This window comes from Balaenoptera borealis (assembly GCF_965194805.1).
Source record: "Balaenoptera borealis genome assembly, chromosome: 15".
NCBI classification, from domain to species: Eukaryota; Metazoa; Chordata; class Mammalia; order Artiodactyla; family Balaenopteridae; genus Balaenoptera; species Balaenoptera borealis.
The window spans coordinates 59,226,300-59,251,006 of NC_138871.1; the positions used below are offsets into that span (position 1 = coordinate 59,226,300).

Consider the following 24,707-nt stretch of genomic DNA (forward strand, 5'->3'; position numbering starts at 1 on the left):
ATGTTCCATGTGCACTTGAGAAGAATGTGCATTCTGGTGCTTTTAGATGGAATGCTCTATAAATATTAGTTAAATCCATATGGTCTAATGTGTTGTTTAAGTCCTGTGTTTCCTTATTTATTTTCATTTTGGATGATCTGTCTGTTGGTGAAAGTGGGGTGTTAAAGTCCCCTACTATTATTGTGTTACTGTCGATTTCCCCTTTTACGGCTGTTAGGATTTGCCTTATGTGTTGAGGTGCTCTTATGTTGGGTGCATGTATATTTACAATTGTTATATCTTCTTTTTGGATTGATCCCTTGATCATTATGGAGTGTCCTTCCTTGTCTCTTGTAACATTCTTTATTTTAAAGTCTATTTTGTCTGATATGAGTATTGCTACTCCAGCTTTCTTTTGGTTTCCATTTGCATGGAATAGCTTTTTCCATCCCCTTGTTTTCAGTCTGTATGTGTCTCTAGATCTGAAGTGGGTCTCTTGTAGACAGCCTGTATACGGGTCTTGTTTTTGTATCCATTCAAGCCAGTCTATGTCTTTTGGTTGGAGCATTTAATCCGTTTAAGGTAATTATCAATATGTATCTCTTATTGCCATTTTCTTAATTGTTTTTGGTTCGTTTTTGTAGGCCTTTTTTCTTCCCTCCTCTTTTGTTCTCTTGTGATTTGATGACTAACTTTAGTGTTGTGTTTGGATTCCTTTTTCTTTTTTGTGTGTATATCTATTGTAGATTTTCAGTTTGGTTACCATGAGGTTTTGATATAGCAATCTGTATATAAACAAGATTGTTTTAAGTTGCTGGTCTTTTAATTTCCAATGCATTTCCAATATCCTGCAGTTTTGCTCTCCTCTTCTCATGATTGCTGGTTTTGATATCATATTTGTGTATGGGTAATTTCCTACCTTTACTATATGTTTGCCTTTACAGGTGAGCTTTTCCATTCATAATTTTCTTGTTTCTAGTTGTGACCTTTTCTTTTCCACCTAGAGAAATTCCTTTAGCATTTGTTATAGAGCTGGTTTGGTGGTGCTGAATTCTCTTAGCTTTTGCTTGTCTGTAAAGCTTTTGATTTCTCCGTTGAATCTGAATGAGAGCCATGTTGGATAGAGTCTTCTTGGTTGCAGGTTCTTCCCTTTCATAATTTTAAATATATTGTGCCACTCCCTTCTGGCCTACAGAGTTTCTGCTGAGAAATCAGTTGATAACCTTATGGGAGTTCCCTTGTATGTTATTTGTTGTTGTCCCCTTGTTGCCTTTAATATTTTTTCTTTGTCTTTAATTTTTGTCAATTTGAGTACTCTGTGTCTCGGTGTGTTCCTCCTTGGGTTTATCCTGTATGGGACTCTCTTTCTGTGCTTCCTGGACTTGGGTGATTGGTTCCTTTCCCAGGTTAGGGAAGTTTTCAGCTGTTATCTTTTCAAGTATTTTCTCAGGTTGTTTCTCTCTCTCTTCTCCTTCTGGGACCCCTTTAATGTGTATGTTGGTGTGTGCAATGTTGTCCCCTAGACTGTCCTCATTTCTTTTCATTCTTTATTCTGTTCCATGGCAGTAATTTTCACCATTCTGTCTTCCAGGTCACTTATCTGTTGTTCTGCCTCACTTATTCTGCTCTTGATTCCTTCTAGTTTATTTTTCATTTCAGTTATTGTATTGTTCCTGTTTGTTAGTTCTTCTAGGCCTTTGTTAAACATTTCTTGTATCTTCTTGCTCCGTCTCCCCATTCTTTTTCCAAGATCTTGGATCACTATCATTACTCTGAATTCTTTTTTGGGTAGATTGCCTATTGCCCCTTCACTTAGTTGTTCTTCTGGGGTTCTATCATCTTGTTCCTTCATCTGGGACATTTCCTCTCCTGTCTCATTTTGTCTCACTTTCTGTGATTGCAGTTTCTGTTCCACAGGCTGCAGGATTGTAGTTCTTCTTGTTTCTGCTGTCTGGCCCCTGGTGGATGAGGTTGTCTCAGAGGCTTGTGCAAGTTTCCTGGTGGGAGAGACTGGTTCCTGCCCACTGGTGGGTGGAACTGGGTATGTCCCTCTGGTGGCCAGGGCCATGTCAAGGGGTGAGTTTAGTGGGCAGCTATATGCTCAGGAAGACTTTAAGCAGCCTGGCTGCTGATGGGTGGGGCTGTGTTCCTGCCCTGTTGGGTGTCTGGACTGAGGAGTCCCAGCACTGGAGCCTACAGCCTGTTGGGTGGGGCCAGGTCTTGGTGAGAAAATGGTGGCCTCCCCAAGGACTCACACCAATGAGTACTCCCCAGAACTACCCCTGCCAGTGTCCTTGTCCCCACAGTGAGCCACAGCCACCCCTGCCTCCGCAGGAGACCCTCCACCACCAGCAGGTAGGTCTGGCCCAGGCCCTTATGAGGCCACTGCTTTTTTCACTGGGTCCTGGTGTGCACAAGACCTTGTGTGTGTGTTCCCTCCAAGAGAGTGGAGTTTCTGTTTCCCCCAGTCCTGTGGCATTCCTGTGATGAAACCCTGCTGGCCTTCAAAGCCAGATTCTCTGGGGGTTCCACCTCCTGTTGCCAGACCCCCCCAGGCTGGGAGCCTGACATGGGGCTCAGAGTTTTCACTCTTGTGAGGACTTCTGTGACATAATTATTTTCCAGTTTGTGGGTTGCCCACCCAGTGGGTATGGGATTTGATTTTATCACAATTGAGCCCCTCCTACCAGCTCATTGTGGCTTCTTTGGCTTTGGATTTAGGATAACTTTTTTGGTAAGTTCCAGTGTTTTTTTTGTTGATGGTTTTTCAGCAGTTAGTTGTGATTTTGGTGTTTTCATAAGAAGAGGTGAGCTCACGTCCTTCTACTCTGCTATCTTGTGTCCACCCTGTTGTTCCCAAAATACTGATTTTGTTGACCTACATGTCAGAGCTATTCCATGCATTATCTCAGCTAATCCAGGGAAGGTGCCGTTGTCCTTACACAGAGGGTGAAGCAAGGGCTCTGAGTAGTTGGTTAGTGGACCTCAGTCCGCTTGGGGAGCTTTAAAAGATGCCAGTGCTCAGACCGCATTCCAGACCAAGGAAGCAGAAACTCAGAGTGGACCTCACAATTTGGTATTTTTCAGAAGTTACCCTGGTGATAAAAATGAGTAGAAACAGGTGTTCTGACCTGCCAACATGAGTCCTCTTGAGTTTTTCATTTACCTCTTTTCTTCTCTTCTAAAAATAGGTGTCATTGTCTCCATTTCTTTTTCAGGGACAGTTTTTATGGGCAGAAATTTTAAGTGTTTTTCCCTTTTTCAGTTTTTACAACTTCTCTCCTAACTGGTCATTATTCAGTCAAACATCAGTAATTCCCTGATCTCTTAAACTTCACTTGGATGCCCAACAAGGTTTCTTTTCGTTTGAACCAGTGAAGTGAGTATGTGTATGTAAGTAAGAAAGTGTGGGTTTCATATTTACTAGGGTAAATAAATATCACAACCAAAAGCAAAAACTTGTTTAAGGTTCTTAGTGACAGAGGAATTAGAACATAAATAAAATTTCCATTTGAATCCTCAGAGAGGGAAACAAAAAGTGCATAGAAGAGAGGAAAGAATAGAGAGGAATACATACATTCTTTAAGCAAAGAGGTCTGCCTTTCAGTCACTAGTAAAATTAGGGCCATAAACCAGATCTCTCATGTCTTTTTATGACTTAGGTTATATGGAATTTTCAAACTAAAAATCTCTTTGATTTTAAGAATATTTGTATTTTCTACCACATTTTTAAATACCTAGGACCATAAAGTTAATATGTCTTTAAAGGGTGTTATAACTCCCCAGAAGTTTAGAATCATCACAGTAACTCACAAGTCCAGACCACTTACGGATTCTCTTGGGATCTGGCTCTGTTGTATTGTAAAAGTAATTACTAATATTGAGCACTCATTAAGTGCCAGGCCCTATTCTGAGCACTGTCATGTTAACTCATTATTTCCCTCAAAACCATATTAAAGTAGGTAAGTTTCTTACCTGGCAAGTGAAAGAGCCAGAATTCAACTAATTTAAGTAAATTTCACTCTTTCCTTGGCCTTTTATAGTTGCCGTGCTGGAATGGGTTTTTTTTTTTTTTTTCCAAAAAAAATTAATTGAGAGTATAGCACAACTTGAGAGTGGGAGACTTCATGGTCAAGCAGTCCCAGCCCCTCCACCAAGCTGTTTTATGAGCAAATGACCACTCTATCAGAGGGCATCACTGTCTCTCCTCAATTAGCTGCTTCCCTGAAACTCAAACATCTCTTCCTGCCAGCAAGACCCCCCCCCCCCAAACTGTGGGCACTGGGAGTGGTAGCTTCCATTTCCATGCCTGAGAGCTGTGGTTCTTGAACCTTGGTGTAAAAGCTAGCCACCTCAGGCACTTATTAAAACGCGTATTCCTGTGTCTTTTTCTCAGAGAGTCTGATTAAGTGGGTGAAGGGTGGAGCCCCAGATCTTCATTTTTTTTTTAAACTTGGCTATCCCAGTATTTTCAGTGCCAGTGATATGCACACTTGATTGACATGATACACAGTATCTGAAGCAGTCATCACTGCCACCAGTTATTGCATGGCTACACTCATATAAAGGGTCATGTGATTTGAAGTAAGTAACCTTGCCAACATTTCTTACCTATTTTTAAGAGGTCAAATGACCCTGTGCTGTGTGGTTCAACTTCATAAATATTTCCACAGTTTCATCACTGGCAAGATCTTCAGGTCTAGAGATCACTTTGACTATTTCATCTAGGTCATTTATTCTTTAAAATGAGATATCGTCATCATTCGTCAATTTGAAGGAAGGTGGGTGGTCATGTACAAACGCCTGCAAAAAAGAAAAATCCCACCAAAACCATATATATGAATTTAGTCTCTTGATGTATTCTATGTACCACCCAAACAGTAAAGTTAGGAAACCAGAACCCCCCCCAAGAGAGTGAGTGTCTTGCCCAAGAACACACTGACTGACAGAAGAGCACAGAGGGTCCCCTTGATGAGACTTCTCCCACTAGCGCAGCAGGAAGCTCTGAACCACCTGGCCTGTCCCCTGCGTCATCAGTAATTCACAGGTGATGGGAGGCAGCTACCATGCCTCCGTAGCAGGCTGGGCTCCAGTCAAAATCTGCTCCTGAGCGCGAAGCGCTTGAGAGTTGCACAGCTGGCCCCCAGCACGTGCTAAGAGTCTAGACGAAGATAAACCACGTGGGCTGGTACTCTAGGTAATACGTAAACCCTTCCTGTGACCTGCAGGGCTGTAAGAACTATCCTTTTTACAGAAGAGATATTTGAGGCTTAGTCTGTATGCAGCGATAAAGTTTGAGAAGTTCAGTTAAAAAATCATTTCTGGAGGAAAGGGGAGTGTGCTGATATCTAGTCAATATTCCTGCATATTGACTAGCTGACTTAGCCACCAAGGTTAGACGCAGAGAACAATTATGTCCTGACTTTGTAACATGTGGCTTAATTCCAGCCACACTGCCTCCCAAACAAATCTTCCCTGTTAGTGGGTACCAAGGAGGCAGGACCAAAAGTTTAAAACTCTACGACTAATTTAAAATTTATTAGAATTAAGGGGGCGCGGGTTTGATCCCTGGCCAGGGAACTAAGGTCCTGCACGCCTTGCAGTGCGGCCAAAAAAAAAAAAAAAAAAGGAGTATAATTTTAGCGCTTGCATTTCTGTCAAGAAGTTTACAGGGGCTGATCAAAGGGCTCAGAATAGTGACTAGTTCATGTGCCTAGAGTATTCCTATTGTGAATCTTATTAGATAATAAAAGACATTGCAAACAAAGTATAATATGGCTGAGCAATGACTAGAACTGAAGTTTGAGAATAAAGATGTTTATAATATAGAAAGGAAAAATATAAAAATAAAATTCATTAGAATTCAAGGTGGGAGTCAGAAGCAAAAATTACTATTAGAATACTAACCTGAAGTATATATGTAGGTATAGATATACACACATATGTACATGATTATCAACATAACTTAGTTTGTACCAATCACAGTGGAAATCTGATTCATGTATGTTTGTATGTAATGGGCCAAGTTCTGAATATTCTTACGCCATGTCAATAGTCCGTGTTTGGACTTCACTCTGGGGAATGGCATTTGAGTGGCTTTTGCCTTGTTCAGCCATAAGCAGGTTGCGGGCTTGGCGTTCAGGGTCAGGCTTGGCATTCAGGGTCAGGCTTGGCAGGGCCTCGCCTGCAGTCTGTGGTCTGCTGGTCTGTGCACTAAGCAGCAGTGAGAGAAGGTAGTTTGGGGAGATTCCATCACAATTCATTTGGAAAACAGAGTTGTCTCTGTTGCGGTTAAGGCTGATGGTTTGGATGTACTTGTGTTTCTACAATTTTTCTTACACAGCTTTTGAATTGAAAAGCAAAGGTCTGCTGTGTAACCCAGGTAAAAAAAAAAACCTCCCTGATTCAGAGGCCCAAACATGTTTCATTTATGTGAGAAGCTAATCACTTTGGCAACTAATTTTCAGAGCATCCAAAGAAAGGCATTTGTAAACAGGAACCTATTATTACAAGAATTCTCATGTGCTATTCACATTAATAGGCTATTGAAAAATGGCTTAAGGGAGAAGAAGTCCCTGCAGACCCAGTGAATCTTTGAATTTGTGCCTCATTCCCTTCTGGGGCGGCAGCAGAGATGCCATCCAGAAAGTCCAGGGTTTCCGAGTGGAGACGGGGCACCCAGGAAGTCTAGTGTGCCACATACAGCGTGCCGGGGGGGGTATGCATGCGTATGCCGTGGAACATGCCAGGTCCCCGCCCCTGCAGCATGGGGTGGGGGGGGGGAGGCACCCCCCAGTCACTAGGCGCCGCCAGCGGCCATGTCAGCGCAGAATAACATCTCAGGGGGTCCTCAGCAGCAGCTGAGCTGTAAGTGGCTTTCTCCTGCTTTACACTCTGTTCCTTTACTTTCCTCGCTGACCTGACTTTGCTCGAAAAGTCAAAGCAAAATGACTTCATTGTTTTTGAGGCTGCTGCTGTGTCAGGTCCTAACAACTCTTAATAATGAACAGCAGGAGACCGTGAAGATCGTCTCACTGGGCTTTTACTCACCGGCCTCTGTTGTGATAGTCCGGAGAGGGCTGCGGTGTGTGATCGATCACGAATGCAAAAAGGCAGCACCCCGTCCAGCAGGGCAGGTTAGCAAGCTGCCTATACCTCCTTCAGTCTTTGCTCTCACCGATACAGGAAGGAGCTGCTTCAGGGTTTCTGAGTGGAAGGCACAGGGCAACCTGAAATGGACCGAGAGGGAAGGAAACCTTTAGCCTTCCTAGGAGGGGCAGTGAGGTCTAGGGTGAGAAGGGGCTCTGAAATCAAACAGATTTGGTTTCAAAAATCCTTGCTTTGTTGACAGACACCCTGTCCAAGAGGCATACTATCACAACATCACTGTTTCCCACATTGTAAAAGCAGAATAATAACATCTACTCTCTAAGGTTGATAAGAGGGTTGAATGAAAATATCCGCGTAACATGCGTAGCACAGAGTAAGCAGTCCGCCTCTTTATAAAACAGCGACTAAAATCTGCTTTCCGTCACAGACAGGTCAGAATCAGTGAGGTGGGCCCTCAAGGTTAACCACTTCCCTTTCAGAAAGAATGTGACACCACAGAGCCAGTAGCCTCTCAGCACCCATGGTAAAAGCACAAGAATCTACAGGCTGATAGAAACGTACGTGCTTTATGTAGCATCCTCATTGGAAGTGGCCACGAATAGCAACAGAGGGGAGAGAGTAATCCAGATATCACACAGCTACACGCACGCTCAGAGCATAATGCCTTGTAGTAACAGCATACCTGCCTTTGCTGGCTTTGCAAACGTGAGTGCAACTTGACAGTTACTAATATCTACTCTAAACCGACTGTGCAACGTATTTTGCAGAGGTAACTGAAAGGACTTTGATACCGGTAACTAGGTGAGCATATAGAAAGGAAGTTGAATATCTTACAAGTCCTGTTCACATTCTTAATAAAGGGAGCTATTTCAGATCCAGCGTCAACTTTTAATAAATGGGTCTAGGCAGCTCCATTCACATTGTCTTCCCAAAGCAACAAAAAGAGCTACTCTTGCTTTGTACAAAGAAACGTTGGCATTTTACATAGAATAGCTCAATTTAACAAAAGCACTCTGAAGTGGGCATTACTATCCTCATTTCACAGATTAGGAAATTGAGTCTCAGAAAAATTAAGTAATCTGCCTGGGGTCACACATGCAGTTGTGCAGGCAGAATTCGACACCCTCTGACTCAAGTTTGCACTAAGCCCCTGTGCTCTACTCACCCAGTGTAAGTCAATCTTGTCCTACTCCCTGTAGAGAAAGGAAATGGATGATTTTCCCAGCTTCAGAGAAAAGATGCATACAGGATTCTTGGTGAACAGAGCTGTGAGGATGGCCATTAACATGCCAGGCCAGGGAAGGGTGAGATGGAACGATGAACAGCATTTGCATGAAGGCAGGAGGCCTGAGCTCAAGCCTTAACATGGCTTCTTCCTTGCTGTGTGATGTTGCACCTCTCTGAGCCCAGTATCCTCACCTATAACGTTTCCTCTCCTCATAGAATTGTTGTCACCATCAACACAATAACATAGGTGAATCTGCTTTCCTATCTGTAAGGCTCTAGGCAAATGTCCGTTGTTATCATGGGTCAGTTACTTTCACTTCCACCACTGACTTCCTCTTGAATCTTTGGAAATAATTCCTGACCCCTGCACCTTCTCATCTATAAACTAGAGCTGATGCTACGGCAGCCTTCAGTAATACCCTTCAGCAGCCATTCTCAAACTTCACTAGAAGTTTGCTTCACCTAGAATCTTTTGGCATGTTGTAAAAACATGTTCCTGAGTCCCGGCAGCTATGATCTAGCACGGCTGGCCGGAGCCTGGTAATATTCATTCTTAAGAAGGACCCCATCTCTGGGCTTCCCTGGTGGTGCAGTGGTTGAGAATCTGCCTGCCAATGCAGGGGACACGGGTTCGAGCCCTGGTCTGGGAAGATCCCACATGCCGCGGAGCAACTAGGCCCGTGAGCCACAATTGCTGAGCCTGTGCTCCGCAACAAGAGAGGCTGCGATAGTGAGAGGCCCGCGCACCGCGATGAAGAGTAGCCCCCACTTGCCGCAACTAGAGAAAGCCCTCGCACAGAAACGAAGACCCAACACAGCCATAAATAAATAAATAAATAAAATTTAAAAAAAAAAAAAAAGGACCCCATCTGATTCTGATGTAGGTAGGCCGTGATAACGCTCTGAAAAATGCCTCCCTGCAAACTCAGTGTTACCAAGAACTGTGGTATCTGTGGGTGAAGAACTTGACCAAGGTCACCTGTAAGTCAGCAAGTCCTGATACCTGGATCCTGTCGTTCTGCACCCACGACTGGGACTCGAGGGAACATCGAAGCTCGGTCCTGGTCATGGGGTTTCAGTCCAGAGTACACAGCTGAAGCTGCCAGCACTCCACAGACCTCTTTAAGTGGCTAAGTGTCATCGCCTTTTTCTTCTTCCTCCACAGACACATTTGCAAGCAAAGTGGCCGCCACCCAGGACCAGTACGCAGATGCATCCATAGGTAACGTCACAGGCAGCAACGCAGTGAATGTCTTCCTGGGAATTGGCGTGGCCTGGTCCATCGCTGCCATCTACCACGCGGCCAACGGGGAACAGTTCAAAGTGTCCCCTGGCACGCTAGCTTTCTCCGTCACTCTCTTCACCATCTTTGCTTTCATCAATGTCGGGGTGCTGCTGTATCGGCGGAGGCCAGAAATCGGAGGTGAGCTGGGTGGGCCCCGGACTGCCAAGCTCCTCACATCCTGCCTCTTTGTGCTCCTGTGGCTCTTGTACATTTTCTTCTCCTCCCTGGAGGCCTACTGCCACATAAAAGGCTTCTAAAGGAACAATCAGATGTAGTAAATTTATATATATATACATATATATACATAAAAAATTATGTATAACGAACAGAAGAAACTGACATTTGTCATGTCCACTTACCTGCTGATGGAATCCAGCTTCACGAGCAGACTCTGTACTAGGGCCGGAGTGAGAAGGCATCACCTCCTGTTCCCAGGGGCCTCGTCACGTTGAACCAGGCGTGGAGGCAGGGCCATCTTTGCAGCTCAGCCTCTGAGGGCTGTGTGTTCTCCCCGGCTTCATAAATCGTTAAGTCTTTGATTTGTTTTCTGTTTGTTTTTGCTTGTTTTGGGCGGGGGTTTGGGGAGGTAGTTGATGTTAGGCTTTTGTTTTGTTTTTTTGGGGAGGTTCAGGGTTTTGGCTTCTCTTGTGGGAGGTGATGACCCATCTAAATGCAAATGGGTTTTGGGTAAAAGTGGAAATCATTGAGATTACTCTCCCTTCCCCCAAACATTTAAAAAATTATTTTGGATTAAGAGAGGAAATGGGCATGGAAGAAGAAAGAAGCATGTCTTCACCATATAACTAAATTTCATGCTCATCTCTGGGATGGGAAGAGAGGTGTGAAGCTGCCTCCAAGAAGAAACCTGGCAGCTGGAATGGAGCCCAGAAAAGTCATGGTCCTAGATAGATAGAGTCTGATAGTGAAAGATAGGAGGCCGGGCACTCTTGTTCACCAGGTACAGGAACATCGTGCCTAGATTCCCAGGAACACGCAAAATCCTTTCTTATCTCTTTAGCGCCAGACTGTGATTAGCAAGGCCCTTATATTCTGGTGTTCCAGCCCTGCTAACCCCCCAGGCCCCCCCATCCCAACCCGCCTCCCCTCCTGCTCACCACCCCTCATACAAACAGGAAGAATAACCCCATTCCAAAAGCACATCATCCTTTTCCATTTGCATCAGTACGTGTCCCAGTCCCATGTTGCTCTTGCCTGGGGTCGTCCATCAGTTTTGTTTTCGAAAGCATCCATGGCCTGCACACTCCTGTTCCAGCCATGACCGAACATTTGCTCCTCCTTCATGTGCCTGTTTGGGAATGTTGTTGTGATACCTGTTACACAGTGCATGGATGAAACACAAATACAACAAAACAAAGCGTATCTGTATATAGTAGAGTATAGCATATACTGTTCTCCCATTGGGCAACGTTGATTGATTGGACATTGAAGACATAAGTGAGTTTTCTTTTCACCTGAGTTGTAACTTTTGTGTTGTTATTGAGTTTGATTAGGGATAAAAGGAGGAAATGGCTTATTCGTGGATCTGCATGTTCATTTCTAAGAAGCAATAACTGTTAACATGGGAAGTTAAAGCTATTGAGAGGACAGTAGGCAAACTACAAAGTATCTTCATGGAAAATTAGCCACTTGGTATACATCAGAGCCTCAAAAACTCACCTGTTGGTTCAGGAAGGCCAAGGAGAACGGCATGTAGAGAAGGGGATGTGTTAGATGTGCCTGAGCTTTGAAAGCCTCCGTTCCCACAACACCCGTGCCCCCAAAGTATTTATTTCACATCTGCTCTGTCTGGCACAGATGGTAGATAGTGCTGGTTTGTTCATTTTATTTTTGTATGTAAAAGGCAATTTGGAGCCCTGTTTCTTTCACCGTCCAGACCCCTCTGATTGTATCTGCAGTTCCTGAGGAGGAAAGAAGCCATGGTGAGCAACAGGCCTTTAAAAGTGTATCTTCTCTACTTAGGACTAAGGAGGAAGCAATTAAATGGGATGATTAGTGCCTCCCAGGAGCATTGCCCTGGGAGATTTTTAACCCTGGAAAAGGAATGGCTCTTTCTGTTTCACAGTATCAGAGAGTGTGGATAAACCCAACATTCCAAAGCCATGAGTCCATGAATGAGGTATAAATGGAATGACTTAGGTCCCCTCTCAGACACTTCTCTATCCATAAAGAATCCCAGGCCGGAGACACTCCTAAGCCCTCTGTATTGATTCAAAGGTACTTAACTCTCAACAATTTTAATTTGTATCTTCTTCCACTTAATAATCATGCTCATTCATCATTTAATAAACATTGGGTGACCGAATGAATAATTAAATGCTGGTTACCCACTCAATATGCCAGGTACTGTGCTACCTCTTGGGGACGAAACCATGGACAAGACAGCCCAGATCCCTGCCCAGAGGGGGTTAACACAGCCACATGGAAACAGTTTGATCTTAGGAGAAAAACACAATTCTGAAACCCTCTTGTCTAAATATCTAAGATTTTCTTTAACTGAGACAGTATAGGGCATAGGGTACGAAAAGCATCCTATGTATCCTTAGCCAATCTTGCAGATCTGCACATCTTCCCATTTTAAACCAAGTAAGGCAATTGTGTTGGTGATCCAGATCACTGAGAAGGCCCAATTAACCCCAATTTTTATCTTTGTTGGACAGCAGTACTTTTCTATGCCCCCCACAGCTCTACAATTTCTCCTCTCTCTTGGAGCCTCACCTCTACCTGTCATGGCCCAACACACTGGTGGCCTAACTCCTTTGAGGGCAAACTCTAACCCCCTTTTTTTTTTTTTTTGAAGATTTATTAAATAGAAAGCTAGCCTAGAAACACCAAGTAAATTGTCAAGGGATATGAGTTGTTGAAACATTAGAAAGACTTTGCCCTCCTTTCTAGCCATATTTGGAATGTTAATAATCCCATAGCAAATTTTCACAAAGGACTTTAAGAAATCCTTGGCGTTGGTCAACTTCAATTTCAAAGCTTTTTGGTTTGTTTGCTTTTTAAATTTTCATGTTTTAGAGAAAATATGATTCTGGTTGTTCAGGGTTGTATTAGTAATTATAGTCGTGTAAAATTATTTTGTTTGATTATTTTGTGTGTATTATGCACAGCTTGGGTGGGGGGGAAGTGCACTAATTGTGCTGTTCCTTATAAATGGTACACACTATTGACACAGACAAATAAAGTTTCTAATTGTTTCTGATTTAATCACTAGTGATACAGCATATTCTGTATGGAATGTTTTCTCTCTTCTCATTGTCATCTGCTTCATCTTTTGTTTTCATGTTTTGAAGAAATAAAGACCAAAAAGGTATTATTGTGCAATTGGTATCCTCATCCAAAAGAAAGAAAACAGATGCCGAGTATTCGACTTGGCAAATGTCAACCCTTTGGTCGTGCATTGTTTCCTTTTAATGTCCCAAAGGAGCACAGGGTCAGAATATTGAGATAAATGATACTTTATGCATCTCATTGTCTTTAAATTTTTCTTTAGAATTCCTCATATTATTCTTTAGAATTCCCATATTATATCCATATATAGTCATACACAGAACACTTTCCTAGGGGAAGGTAATTTTCTTGGATCAACAATTAATGTGTCTCTTGGGACCCAATCTTTGGTTTAACACAGAATGAGCAGCCAACATCTACTTCTTTACGGCAAAAGGAATAATTCAGTGACCAGAGTAGCCTTGACTGTTTAGCAACTCTTCAGCAAAATGCCGTGGCCCAATGATTCTAACCTCTTATAAGCTAATTTTATTCTTTCAAAGATTCCGATTAAAGCCTTCCACCAGTGAAGGTTTTATAGAGCTTTGCTCTGGTGGCTTATAGCATAAACACACTAAGTTTTTTCTTCTTATAATTTTTTCTTATAAAGCATGCTGTCTTCAACTCTGCAGCTATTCTGATAGGTGGCTCTCATCCACAATGAGACTTCCTAATGCAATACCTTCCCCCCCACACAGTGGTCTCACGATTAATAAAAGATCATTGTACACATGGTCTTGTCCACAGGGGGCTAGATTCATTGTTGATTCCACAGCCCAGGGCCCCTGCTCCTAATCTGTCAAAGTGAGATTCACCAGTTTGGCTGCTTACATCTGAGAACACTGTGGGAGCAATCAGAAAAATAACAAATTTCCTCTGGTAGATGATGAAGCCCTACATTCTCTAATGGTGACAAAACTTCACTTTCTCAAGAATGTAAATCAACTCCTTTAAGACTTCTTTCAGTGTTTCCTGGCTCAAGATGTGTAGTTTCTCTTTTGATTATGGTTTTCTGTCTGTGTCTGATTGTGGGCAGTTATATCCAGAGCAAGTCATGAGTATAGTTTCATAACTTCAAGAATATTTGGCCATTTCATGATCAACCATGTACGACACTGGATCTTACAGTGACCTAAAAATGGCACTTGGCTCTTGTTGTAGTAATCACTGCACTTGGCCAAGACATCCCAGCTGTTGGTAAAATTGAGCCTTTCAATTGATAAACAAGCATATCTCATAGAAGAGACATACAAAAATCATATTTATCTTACAAAGAAAGAAAGGTGCTGTGATGAGTGGATTCATTAACTTTCATTCAGCTCTACTTACAGATTTTGGTAATGGATTGCATTTCTGCTCTTCTTTCCAACCATTGTGTTCTTATCACCTCTAGCCACATTCATTGTCTTCCACCCAACATATGTCAAGTGTTGGTCGGTCCTGATGGTATTTCACCTGTAAAGATAGCATAGGAAGGGGAAACAATTGTAAGAGACATTTAATTTTTAGAGCTTAATCCGGCCATGGTTAATCATCTCCCAAAGCAGAGAATGTCTTACCTATAGAAGGAGCAACCACTAAGTGGTGGGACTCCCAAGGGAGAGAGTGCTTCAGAATTCCAGCCAATGAGAAATGGGTGAGTATCTAGCTGTGACTTTTTCCCTGCCAAGATATCCAAAAAGATGCATTCAGAGGCTCTCCCAATTTCCATTTTGTCAAAGGTCCTCTGATTGAATCTCCTATGGGACTTTTAAATCAGTGGTCATTGTATAAATTATTTTCATTGACTGATTGATTTGTAGAACAGAACATTATAACTTCAAAAAAGCAACATAACTTTGTAGTTAGAATGATGACCCATGTCTTTACAGGAAGAATTGCTTGCCCAGAATTGCCTGGTAATCAATGCAGTGTTTTACAGATGCTTAACCTGCTCACATTCTTTAGAATCATGCAGTCTAACCTTTTCTCAGAGATCCAGAGAGGTGTCCCCTTGGGAATATGCAATCTTAGCCTTTTTTTCCCCCGATTTCCAACCTTTGTAGTTCTTCCATGGCTATTCCCATCATATTCATTACCCTTAGTAGTGTTTACTATTACCTCTCAGCAATGCGCAAAAGGTTCATACTAAAAATACTCTGGTCATGTTTTATTGAAAGTGAATTTGTTATTGGAAAGTCAAATATAATGACGTTCCACCTGGAAAACAGTCATCAGACAGTGGTATCTCTGTAGATGTTTAGGACAGGACTAGACCCTACAGCTACACACTGCAGCAGCACTGTAAATTTTGTTCCTCTCTGGATCACATGCTTCATGTTTTAGTGCCCACCTACCTAGCCTTTTATTCTATAAACATATGTAGCTATGGGTCGAGGATAAAGACCCCCACGTCCATCTCCAAACGTGAAGTGTGTAACCATCGAAACACATCATATATAGCTTCCATGCCTCCAAGAAATATGAGTGGATCAAACGCTTCTCTGTAGTTATTACATTCATGATATGCAAATGGCAGGGAAATTCACATTAGTAACCAAACACACCAAGAGAGAAATTAGCTAACTTCAATGTTACTGAGTCAATTTTGACAGTTAATGCAGAGCCCAGCCCTCCTAATTTGTTGACTGCAAAGAGATCTACCTACCCAAATCCAGGAGTGTAGAAGGGAATTAATTTACTAGAATGGTTATACAGCCCTCTGTACTGGAAATTGTTTATTTGCCTGGAAGGATATGGCCTAGAGATTTTCAAAGACATTTCCCCTACATTCCCAAGTTGAAATAACCCACATTTAATTTACAGCATTTGTTATTAGACCTCTTAAAGCCACATGGTAGAGCAATAGATAAATTCTCCAAGGAGATCTTTCCTAAAAACATGATCCTAGGTTTGCAGTGACCCATCCTCCAGTGTGAAGCTTCCGTTCTTTCCAAGTGGAAGGAACAGTTTCTCTTAAATATATACCAAATATATAACCACTTTTCAAAATATTTCACCTAAAAAGACTAAATTATATAAATATTTAAGATAAAGCTGATATGGCCCATGTGTCTAGTTGTGAGAAAAATAATTCTCTACCTTCTTATACTCAACGTTAAAATTTGTAATTTCTTCCCAAGGAAGACATCTTAAAAGATTTTCCATTCTCATGATACTCATATAATTAAAGAACATGGCTAAAATAATGATGTGGGTGAGAATTATCTATGTGCTTGACAAGAACATATTTAAAAATGAGAGAATTAGCCAAAAGAAAATTGTTAAGATCTCATCCCAGGCTACCCTTGTCTAAGATATTTGAAAGCCATTATCCTTACAGAAGATAGATTCCCAGTTTTTAGAAACAACAGTACAATTAACACTCTCATTCTCAGTTTTTATATGAAAATCAAAGCTGAGCATGCATAACCATTGGCTCTGGCAACCAAAAAAAAAAAAAAAAAACGTATGCTTTTGGCACACTTTTCTATACTGCTGAGTTACTTTGTGTAATGCACTGGACTTATACAGGTGTCTCATAAAAATGCCTCCAATAATTTCCATCCTCTTTTTTTAAGCCATGAAGTTTCTAAATTTCACAACATAATAACTTGATAATTTCATTTATAAAAGGCTGATTCTATTTTGATGTGATTTACATTTCAGAAATAATTTGAATATTTAAAATAATAACACATCAGATGGGATACTGAGCTTGAATCTAGCCCAAATAAACGATAAAGCTCAGACAGACCTATCAATAGTTAAAAGGCTTGTGAAACACTGACCTTTTCACGAACAGCAAATAGAAATGCTGTTTTCAACCTTCTTTTTATGGAAAGTTGCCATTTCAACCAGTGTAAAAACAAACAAGCAAAAAGATTTGAAATGCTAATTTGAAGATTATTTCTGTGAGAATCAGATACGGTTTCAGAAGTAAATCTCCTCTATCCCATCTCTTCCTAGAGCATAGAGATACATAAATACAAAAATAGATGATGTATGTCAAAGAACTCAAATGGCATTTTCAGATGTCTAGGATGGCCCTAAAAGCCCATGTCAGGGTGGTGTTCCTTTTTATCAGATCTCTTATAAATGGGAGAAGGGGGGGAGAGATGTGGAAGGAAACATATTCCTGAATTTTTTTTTCCTTTTTAGTTAAAGATGTAAATTCAAAGTTGTTTGAAAACTGCTTAGAATACTGTTAATTATATCTATCCTTCTAAAAACATACGTAGATTTTTAAAATAAAGAAATTCATTTTTTTCTTTCCTCATTTGGCAAGCATTTCTGATAGAAAGTTTTTTGGATCAATTAGGGCTCCTTTCTGACTTTTCCAATTACCCTCTGTCTTTTGGGGGGTTTTGAATACAGCTCGTGAAAAAAAATCCTCATCTAGGTCAAATCCTGGGGGATTTGAGTGCTATATTTTCCTGGAAACATATCACTGAGCAGATCAGCCCCCATACATTAGTAGATATTTTCTAGAAATGCGTTTTGGCGTGTTGGGACAAAAGGAATGGGACTCCCACCTAATTTTGCCACAAATACCTAATCATCTACTGACATGTAGATTCTCCACTAGCTGTAGTTTAGCTTAGATATTCTCAACTAAACCCACCCTCAACTCTCACATACACTGGTTGTCTTACCCTTAGCGTTTTGCTGCCAAGATCTTACTAACAGGCAAACTAGCCCTTTCAACCAGTTGGTACATGAGATTTCTCCAAGGGGAAGGATGCGGCGTGGGTACAGAGTGGGGTGTGATGTTCATGCCAAGTCACTGGAGCCTATTTGGTCAAATGCTTCATTACATATTGGACTCTGTTTGGGACACTTACTATCGGAAATATTGCAAGGACTTTATTTTATTGATATTTCCTCAACTAAACTTTTGTGGTATTGGATCTAAGCAAAGGATGGCATCATGCCAAAACGTAAAGTTATTTTTGTTAGCTACGTTATTGTTACAATTTGCAAGAAAATAATGTCTGATATTTCCGTCTAAAACTCTAAGCACAGGTTTTTGCTGCCATCAGTAATCTGATAGGAAATTTGACACTGAATCTTCTTTGAGACAGAGGATGCTGTGGTAAATGTATATGTGAGGCTTAAAATATTCTTGATATTCTCAGGTTGTTCTCACAGACTCTGCATAGATTTACTTTTCTAAAACAAATGAGTCTCTTCCTCATCAAAATGGATCGGGAATTTTCCCAATAAGCACCCAAAGAACCTGTGAGCATTAGGTTACATCAGTGGCTCTACTTCAGTGCCCCCTTTTCCTACTTCTGACCCTTAATCCCTGTGCACATCTTTCAGAAACAACTGTGGACAGTGAGAGAAAGCCAAAAAAAAAAAAAAAGAGTTGTCCTCCCTTTCAAAAGGAACTAAACCTGCTTCTTCTCTTTAAAACTGTGACTGTTTCAAATGTTTAATATTAAACACAAAACCGAGAGAGATGCTTTTAAACCCCAGCTCTGAAGCAAAGATTGCATTTTTGCAAAGCTATCAGGAGAATTGATGTTGATCATTGAGACATGGGATTTACTAACATCAGTACCCAACCACTGCCCTCCCCCATCCCGTTCATACAGTATCTAGAGGCAAACAAGCAGGCAGGCAGGGGAGACGGATCACTATTAATATCATAATCACACCACCATTTAGTTACTAGATGGCATCAGGAAGCAGGCAAAATAGATGGGACCAATCCTAGTCTGAGCCAGATCACCACCTTGCTCACCCCCGTGATGGATATGGTCTGTGAACATTAGAACAATGCAAGAAGGATTTTTTTCACTTGATGTGAATATTACCTGCAGAGATTCCTTTCTGCTCTGAGCCAGCATGTTGTTGTGTTTGACTCAAACCTTTCCAAACAGAGTCATGCAGCTCCATCACGTACTTGTTGCCTGCTTGGAGAGTGAATCCCTCTTTCCAAACTGGTTGCCATGGAACGAATTCTTTAAAACACTGAGAAAGCAACAAACACTAAGTATTGGACGTAGTGGTGAGGAGTCTAAACTTGCATTTTTTCTTTCCAGCCAATGCACTGACACTCCAACTCCAAAAATCATTTCATTAGTAAAATGAAAATAATAGTTGCTTTGTCATTGTTCACAATTAATTGATACCTCTTCAGAGCTTGAAGCTTCCACTAACCAAAATGAGATCCATGGGTAGTATTATTTTGACTCTACCCAAAGACTAGGTTTGTTTTGTGAAGAGACCAGAATTGATTTGGGTCCCTTTAAAGCAACAGACAAGATATTTAATAACATTTGAACACAATGACGAAGATTCAGCACAGGCTGCTGAGTTAGAGGAAGGCTGGGCTTCTGACAGCCTCTCTTAATGTATTGCTTTTCCACCTAAGATTTTAGCCATCATGGTTCCCAGTGGAATATTTCCCCACACTTATTCAGTGGGAAGATACTGACACAGCTCCAGACTCTGCCTTTTATTTCCTAATTCTCCCTGGAGAAACAGCCATTCCAGAGCTTGTGATATAAAAGAAAAAAAAATGACAGGTGCCTCATTGGCTGATCCAGAAGTTTTGTACAAAAACACAAACCATTCTGATTGTCTCCATACTAACTAACACTGTACTTAGTAAGTGGCTTTGTTTTAAGTGACTGCAACCACACCAAAAAGAAAAGGTTGAGGAAATATTTCCAACCCTTAATCAAAAGTCAGAAATCACTTTGATGACAGAATATCAAATGTCACTTTATCTTCCTGCCTAGTCCTCGCACATCAATAAGGATTGAAAAATGCAGAAAGTGTTTGGACAGTACTCACAAGTTCAAATTCAGATCTGGAAACTGGAGCTTGATAAGTATCAACTGACAAATTACCCAAGAAAGAGAATCAGAAAGAAACCAAAGAGGGCCAAAATTTAGCAAGTCTGTCCTCCAAGATCATCAACTTACTTTATACTCAGTTAAAACTTTTAAAAAGTCATCTATAGAGCCAAGGCAGTGGAACAATTTTTAAATCAAATATCAGAGTCTATTTCATTTTTTCAATCATACAATTCCATAAACCTCAAGCATTTCTTTTGTGCAGAGTATTATACTAGGCACCCTAAGAAAGTATGAAGAATTCAAGACAAGTTAATTTCAAGAAAATTAGCACTAGCCCTGAATTTAGTCAGGAAGAGTCCAGCTATGGCACTCTAATTAAACTAACCTTCCATTTTGGTCTGGAGACATCTTATCAATTTGAGACTGCTAAATGAAGCCATTCTGAAACCTATCCAGGAAGCTTCCTTTAATAGAAATAGAACTGCTAATTTTCTTAACTTCACATTCTTTCACCAACGAGATAAATGGATACAAACTCAACCAACATCTCCAGAGTCTACAATGCAACAAAGCCTGTGTGAGACTGACATACAGTGTTTTGTTTCAGCGTTTCAAGTTGGGATAAACTTGTTCCAAAAATAATTTGCCTTCCCATTACTGAATTTTTTTCTATTGGGTGTGGATATTAGTTCATCACTGAATTTTCTTAACTCTGCCTATTGTTCTTTCGACTTTGAGGCATCTGGCTGTATTTCAGTGAGTTACAACTCCAGCTGTCACATTTTAACAGCCAAATAGAGAAGACCTCAATCCCCATGGCTGAGTACACAATGTTCTCTTCATTTCAACATCAAAAAGTCACCAAAGGGGAGACCTCAGAGGCTTTCTTCTTTTGAAAATTAGAATTTAATTGTTTCAGAGGATTGTGAATCTTGAGCTCTCTCTGGACTTGAATTTCCTCATCATTAAATGGAGGGGCTTCACTTTTAACTTGGTCTTCCAGAACACATGAAGCCCCGGCATGATCCTGGTATCAACCCAGTGGGTATGGGTTGAAGGTGTTTTATGTTGGGAACCAGTTGGTCCTCATAACACTCCTCATAATACTTGATTACCAATGTAAGCCTCAAGCCAATGAAACCACATTAAGTCTGACAGGAATTTAAAGATTTATTTTGAAACAATTCTTTATGCACTGGTGAAAAAATTTCCCTTCCCTAACTGGAGTGAAAAGTTTCTCCCTTTGTGGGATGCCCAACAATAGAAAATTTAATGAGATAGGAATGCCTTCCACCTCAGTGACTTCCTAAGGTTGAATCTGCTATTCTTCTAAATGTAAATTTTGAGTTCACACCGTTTCCTACAACAATTCCACTTTATTTTTTAATTTTTATACTTAGTGACAGCCTTTTAGGAGAAAGAGACAGCCAGCAGTGATTTTATACTAAAGTGTGTGAATACAGACAGGATGCACACTGACCAGGAGAAAGATATTAAAAGATATAAGTATTCTAAAGGAAGACGAAAAAAGGATTGCATTTGCTGCAGATTCAACTGTCTTTTCAAACGCCTCCCTTGTTATGGAGAAAATGACTCCTCAAAAAGATTTTACAGAAAGACTTAAATCCCATCCCTAGCAATCATCTGGTTTGCCACAGCCCAAATGTCTCATTAGCAATCTGAAATTGCACATGGTTGGAGAAAATATAGCAAGAGGATGTAGACATTGCCATGGGGAAAAGAAAGAAAAAAAGAAAAAGCAACCATGACAAACTCTGCTTATGTAAACAAGGAATGTTTTAGTGGAATAAATGTAAGCTTTCTCTTGAAGGAATCCCAGTTAGAATGTCATCAGAAATGGCAAAACCATGGCAACATCACAGCAGTAAGATATTCCAGTTTTTTTAGCACTGAGGCAAAAAGCCAAATCTGTCAGGGGGGGAAAGGTAAACAAAAATTCCTGGCATTGCAACAGATGAAGAGATCTTGCGAGCCTAGTTGTTGAGAGACGTTAAGTCCCTCATGTTGAATGTGACCCTCATTTCACATTTGATTAGGAAATCCTAAATTGGAAAGGTAGATTTTTCTGCCTTTTTAAAAACAAATCTGTGCCATAAGCATTTTCTAGAGGTGACTGCTTTAAGCCATCCTGGTAGCTCTGTCAATCTTCAGTAGGTGCTTGGTTTAAGGCAGAGAACCCGTAAATAAATGGAGCTTTCCTTCTGCACCGGGAGTGGCCCCTTCACACAAACTCACGTCTCTTTGTCCTCAACTTCTGTGCCAGTCCAGCCTCTTGATTGACCCAGGTCCACCTGTCAGTCAAAAGAACCGCCAACTCTAATTACACGTGCTGACAGCTTGTCGAACCGAATTCCTCATCAACGGGATTTCATGGAGTGGCCCTTGCTGTTTCTGCTTACTCTTCACTCTTTTACGTAGGTCCTTACATTTGGTAGGCTGTACAAAGGATTTTACTAGAAAAAGTCAACAGACCTTCGTGTTCAGTGAAGAAACTACGAACAAATTTAGCTGTTATCATGTTAATCCTCCTGAGGTCTCAGGGAGAATATCACCTGTGTGGCGAGAGAGACTCTTAATGCTATTCCTAAAATAATACTCCCTGAAGAAAGGCCGTAGAGTCTTCCGCAAATAGCCTTTGGGGACTCAAATTTAATGATGTATAAAAAGCATATTCTCTTCAGAGGGAGGTCATAGGTTAGAGCACGAGTTTGAGTCATATTTTACTTTTGGGTTTGCTGTATATGCTAATATAGGACTTAAACTTCTGCACCTCTAGTTTCTCAAGAATTAAACTAGCACCAATTGAATCTGTCCCTTGCCTACATTATAAGAATGCCTCGGGAAAAAAATCCAACACTGACCTTCACATTCCAAATGGAAAAGCTTTGTCCTGGGAGTGCAGTTAAGGTGACTGAATAACTAGCGTGTTTGAGGATAAGCTACTACAGTGGTTCGTAACATTTGGTCCGCAACAAGCCAGCATCAGAAGCAACTTTGCAGTCTGTTGGGTATATAAATTCCCTGTTCCCACCTGAGACCCCAGCCCAGACCTATGAATCAGAAATTCTGGAAGCGGGCCCAGCAATGTGGGTTTTAACAAGCCCTTGGGATGATTCTGATGTACGTTCATGTTTGAGAACTACAAACAGTGCTCTGAGTGGTCAAGAAAAGTTCATGTCACCCACTGTTTAACTCTGCTTCCTCACAGGAAAAAGCTTAAAAGCTTAAGTGATAGATTCCATCTAGGCCCAATACATTCTGATATATGGACAGAAATGTCCACCATTCAGACATAAAATATAATCTGAAGGAAAATTAATCCTTACAAACATTCTTCACTGGTGTAACTGAGCTTCAGGCAGGATCTCCAATCAGAAAGATTTCTCATCAGCTCTTCTAGTTCTTTTAAAAAGCCAACAGCTAATCCGCTTTGCCTGACTTCCCAGGGCCTAGAGAATGACCTTGAACACCTTTCTCATAATTGATCAGCTCTGGCCCATTTACCTTAATGCTAAGCCGTCATGTAACAGAACTGAGTTATATTTAATGACATGGTCTATTGGTTTGAAGAATGGGTGTGGACTGAGCTAAAATGACTAGTGGTTCTAAGTGTGTTTGGGTTTTCGAAGATAGTGTCAAAGGCTCACATAGCTCATAAAACCTGGAAACCACAGACAATGTAGACATCAATCCCAAGACCCCTGGGAGCTTTTTTCTAGGCTCATTTGAATTGGTGCAGAACCAAAGTGGAAGGCCAGCAAGTAACTTGGCTTATAAAAATGGCTTAGGAAAGGGAATTTAAGATTGTGGGCTATATGTGTGCGTGCATGTGTGTATGCTTCCTTAAATCTAACCTGAAAATAACACATTTACAGCTACTTAAAACATCCATATGTATTTTGACCCCTCTTTTTTTTTTTTTTAAACATCTTTATTGGAGTATAATTGCTTTACAATGGTGTGTTAGTTTCTGCTTTATAACAGAGTGAATCAGCTATATGTATACATATCTCCTCCCTCTTGCGTCTCCCTCCCACCCTCCCTATCCCACCCCTCTAGGGGTTGACCCCTCTTTTTGATGCAGAAAAGTAAATTCAGAGTAGGCGAAAGGAGGCCTAAAATGGAACCTCAACAATGATATTCTGAAGGAAAATGCTAAACTATCCCCCCAGGCCTTCCTTTGAAGGAGCCAAACTTGTCAGATATCTTGGAATGACTGCTCTTTTTCAGGAATTACTGAAAAAGAATAACTGATGTATCATAATGTTCTACCTTCTTCTCTAAAATCTGTGTTGCATTTGGGTGTCCCGTTTTCTGTCTCTGACAGCATTTTCTCATTGGCTCTTTCCCCAGCTGTGACCTGATCACCACACAACTCCAGCTAAAGCACCGCCCCCCCTTCCTCTGTCTCCACCATTGTGTCCATCTCCATCTGCATATTCTGTCTTTTACTCAAAGTTAAAGCCTCACTAAGAAGATACTTCTTAGAATAATCACCAAATGTCAAGGTGCTTGGCGATGGAACATGCACCTTTGCAGGGGAGGGGCTGGATCAGACTGGGATTCACTCAGATCCAGAGCCTTGACCTCCCTTCCGGACCTTTGTAGTCCACAAGGCAAAATTACAGTTGTGGCTTGGCTTTGTCAACAATCCATGGTTTATGTTATGGACTCAAGTCTTGAAATCTTGAAACAAACCTGGATTAAACATTTCCCTTGGAAAGTTTAAGAGAAAAAGTTACATGTTCTAAAGCCCATTAACTTCTGTGACACATTAAAAAGGCCTTGACATTACAAGGTAACAGATAGTTGCTTTAATCTCCCAACAGCTTCTGCCTTTCAGTGCCATTCATGGTGATTTTCGTAGGCCAGGGGTGCAGTTCGATATTATTCTAATAAGCCATAAAAATAACTGTTGGCACAACTGTTATTCCAACAGGGACTTTCCTGGATTTCACCTATTAATTTTTGTAGACAGTAGGAAGGTCACACTGAGGAGACAT

At 41.1% G+C, this 24,707-nt stretch overlaps 1 protein-coding gene across 12 annotated transcripts in view; it reads left to right on the forward strand.

Moving 5' to 3' along the window:
• SLC8A1 (solute carrier family 8 member A1) overlaps window positions 1-24,707 on the forward strand; it is a 426,970-nt gene that overhangs the window by 396,531 nt on the left and 5,732 nt on the right. For 11 of the 12 annotated variants that reach the window (XM_082358042.1, XM_082358037.1, XM_082358041.1 and 8 more), the window contains one exon: window positions 9,482-12,829. In XM_082358042.1, coding sequence (XP_082214168.1) covers window positions 9,482-9,858 — 377 coding nt within the window. In that variant the 3' untranslated portion in view covers window positions 9,859-12,829. Of the gene's footprint in view, window positions 1-9,481; window positions 12,830-24,707 lie in introns of those variants that run through there. The other variant, XM_082358038.1, reaches the window with a different exon arrangement.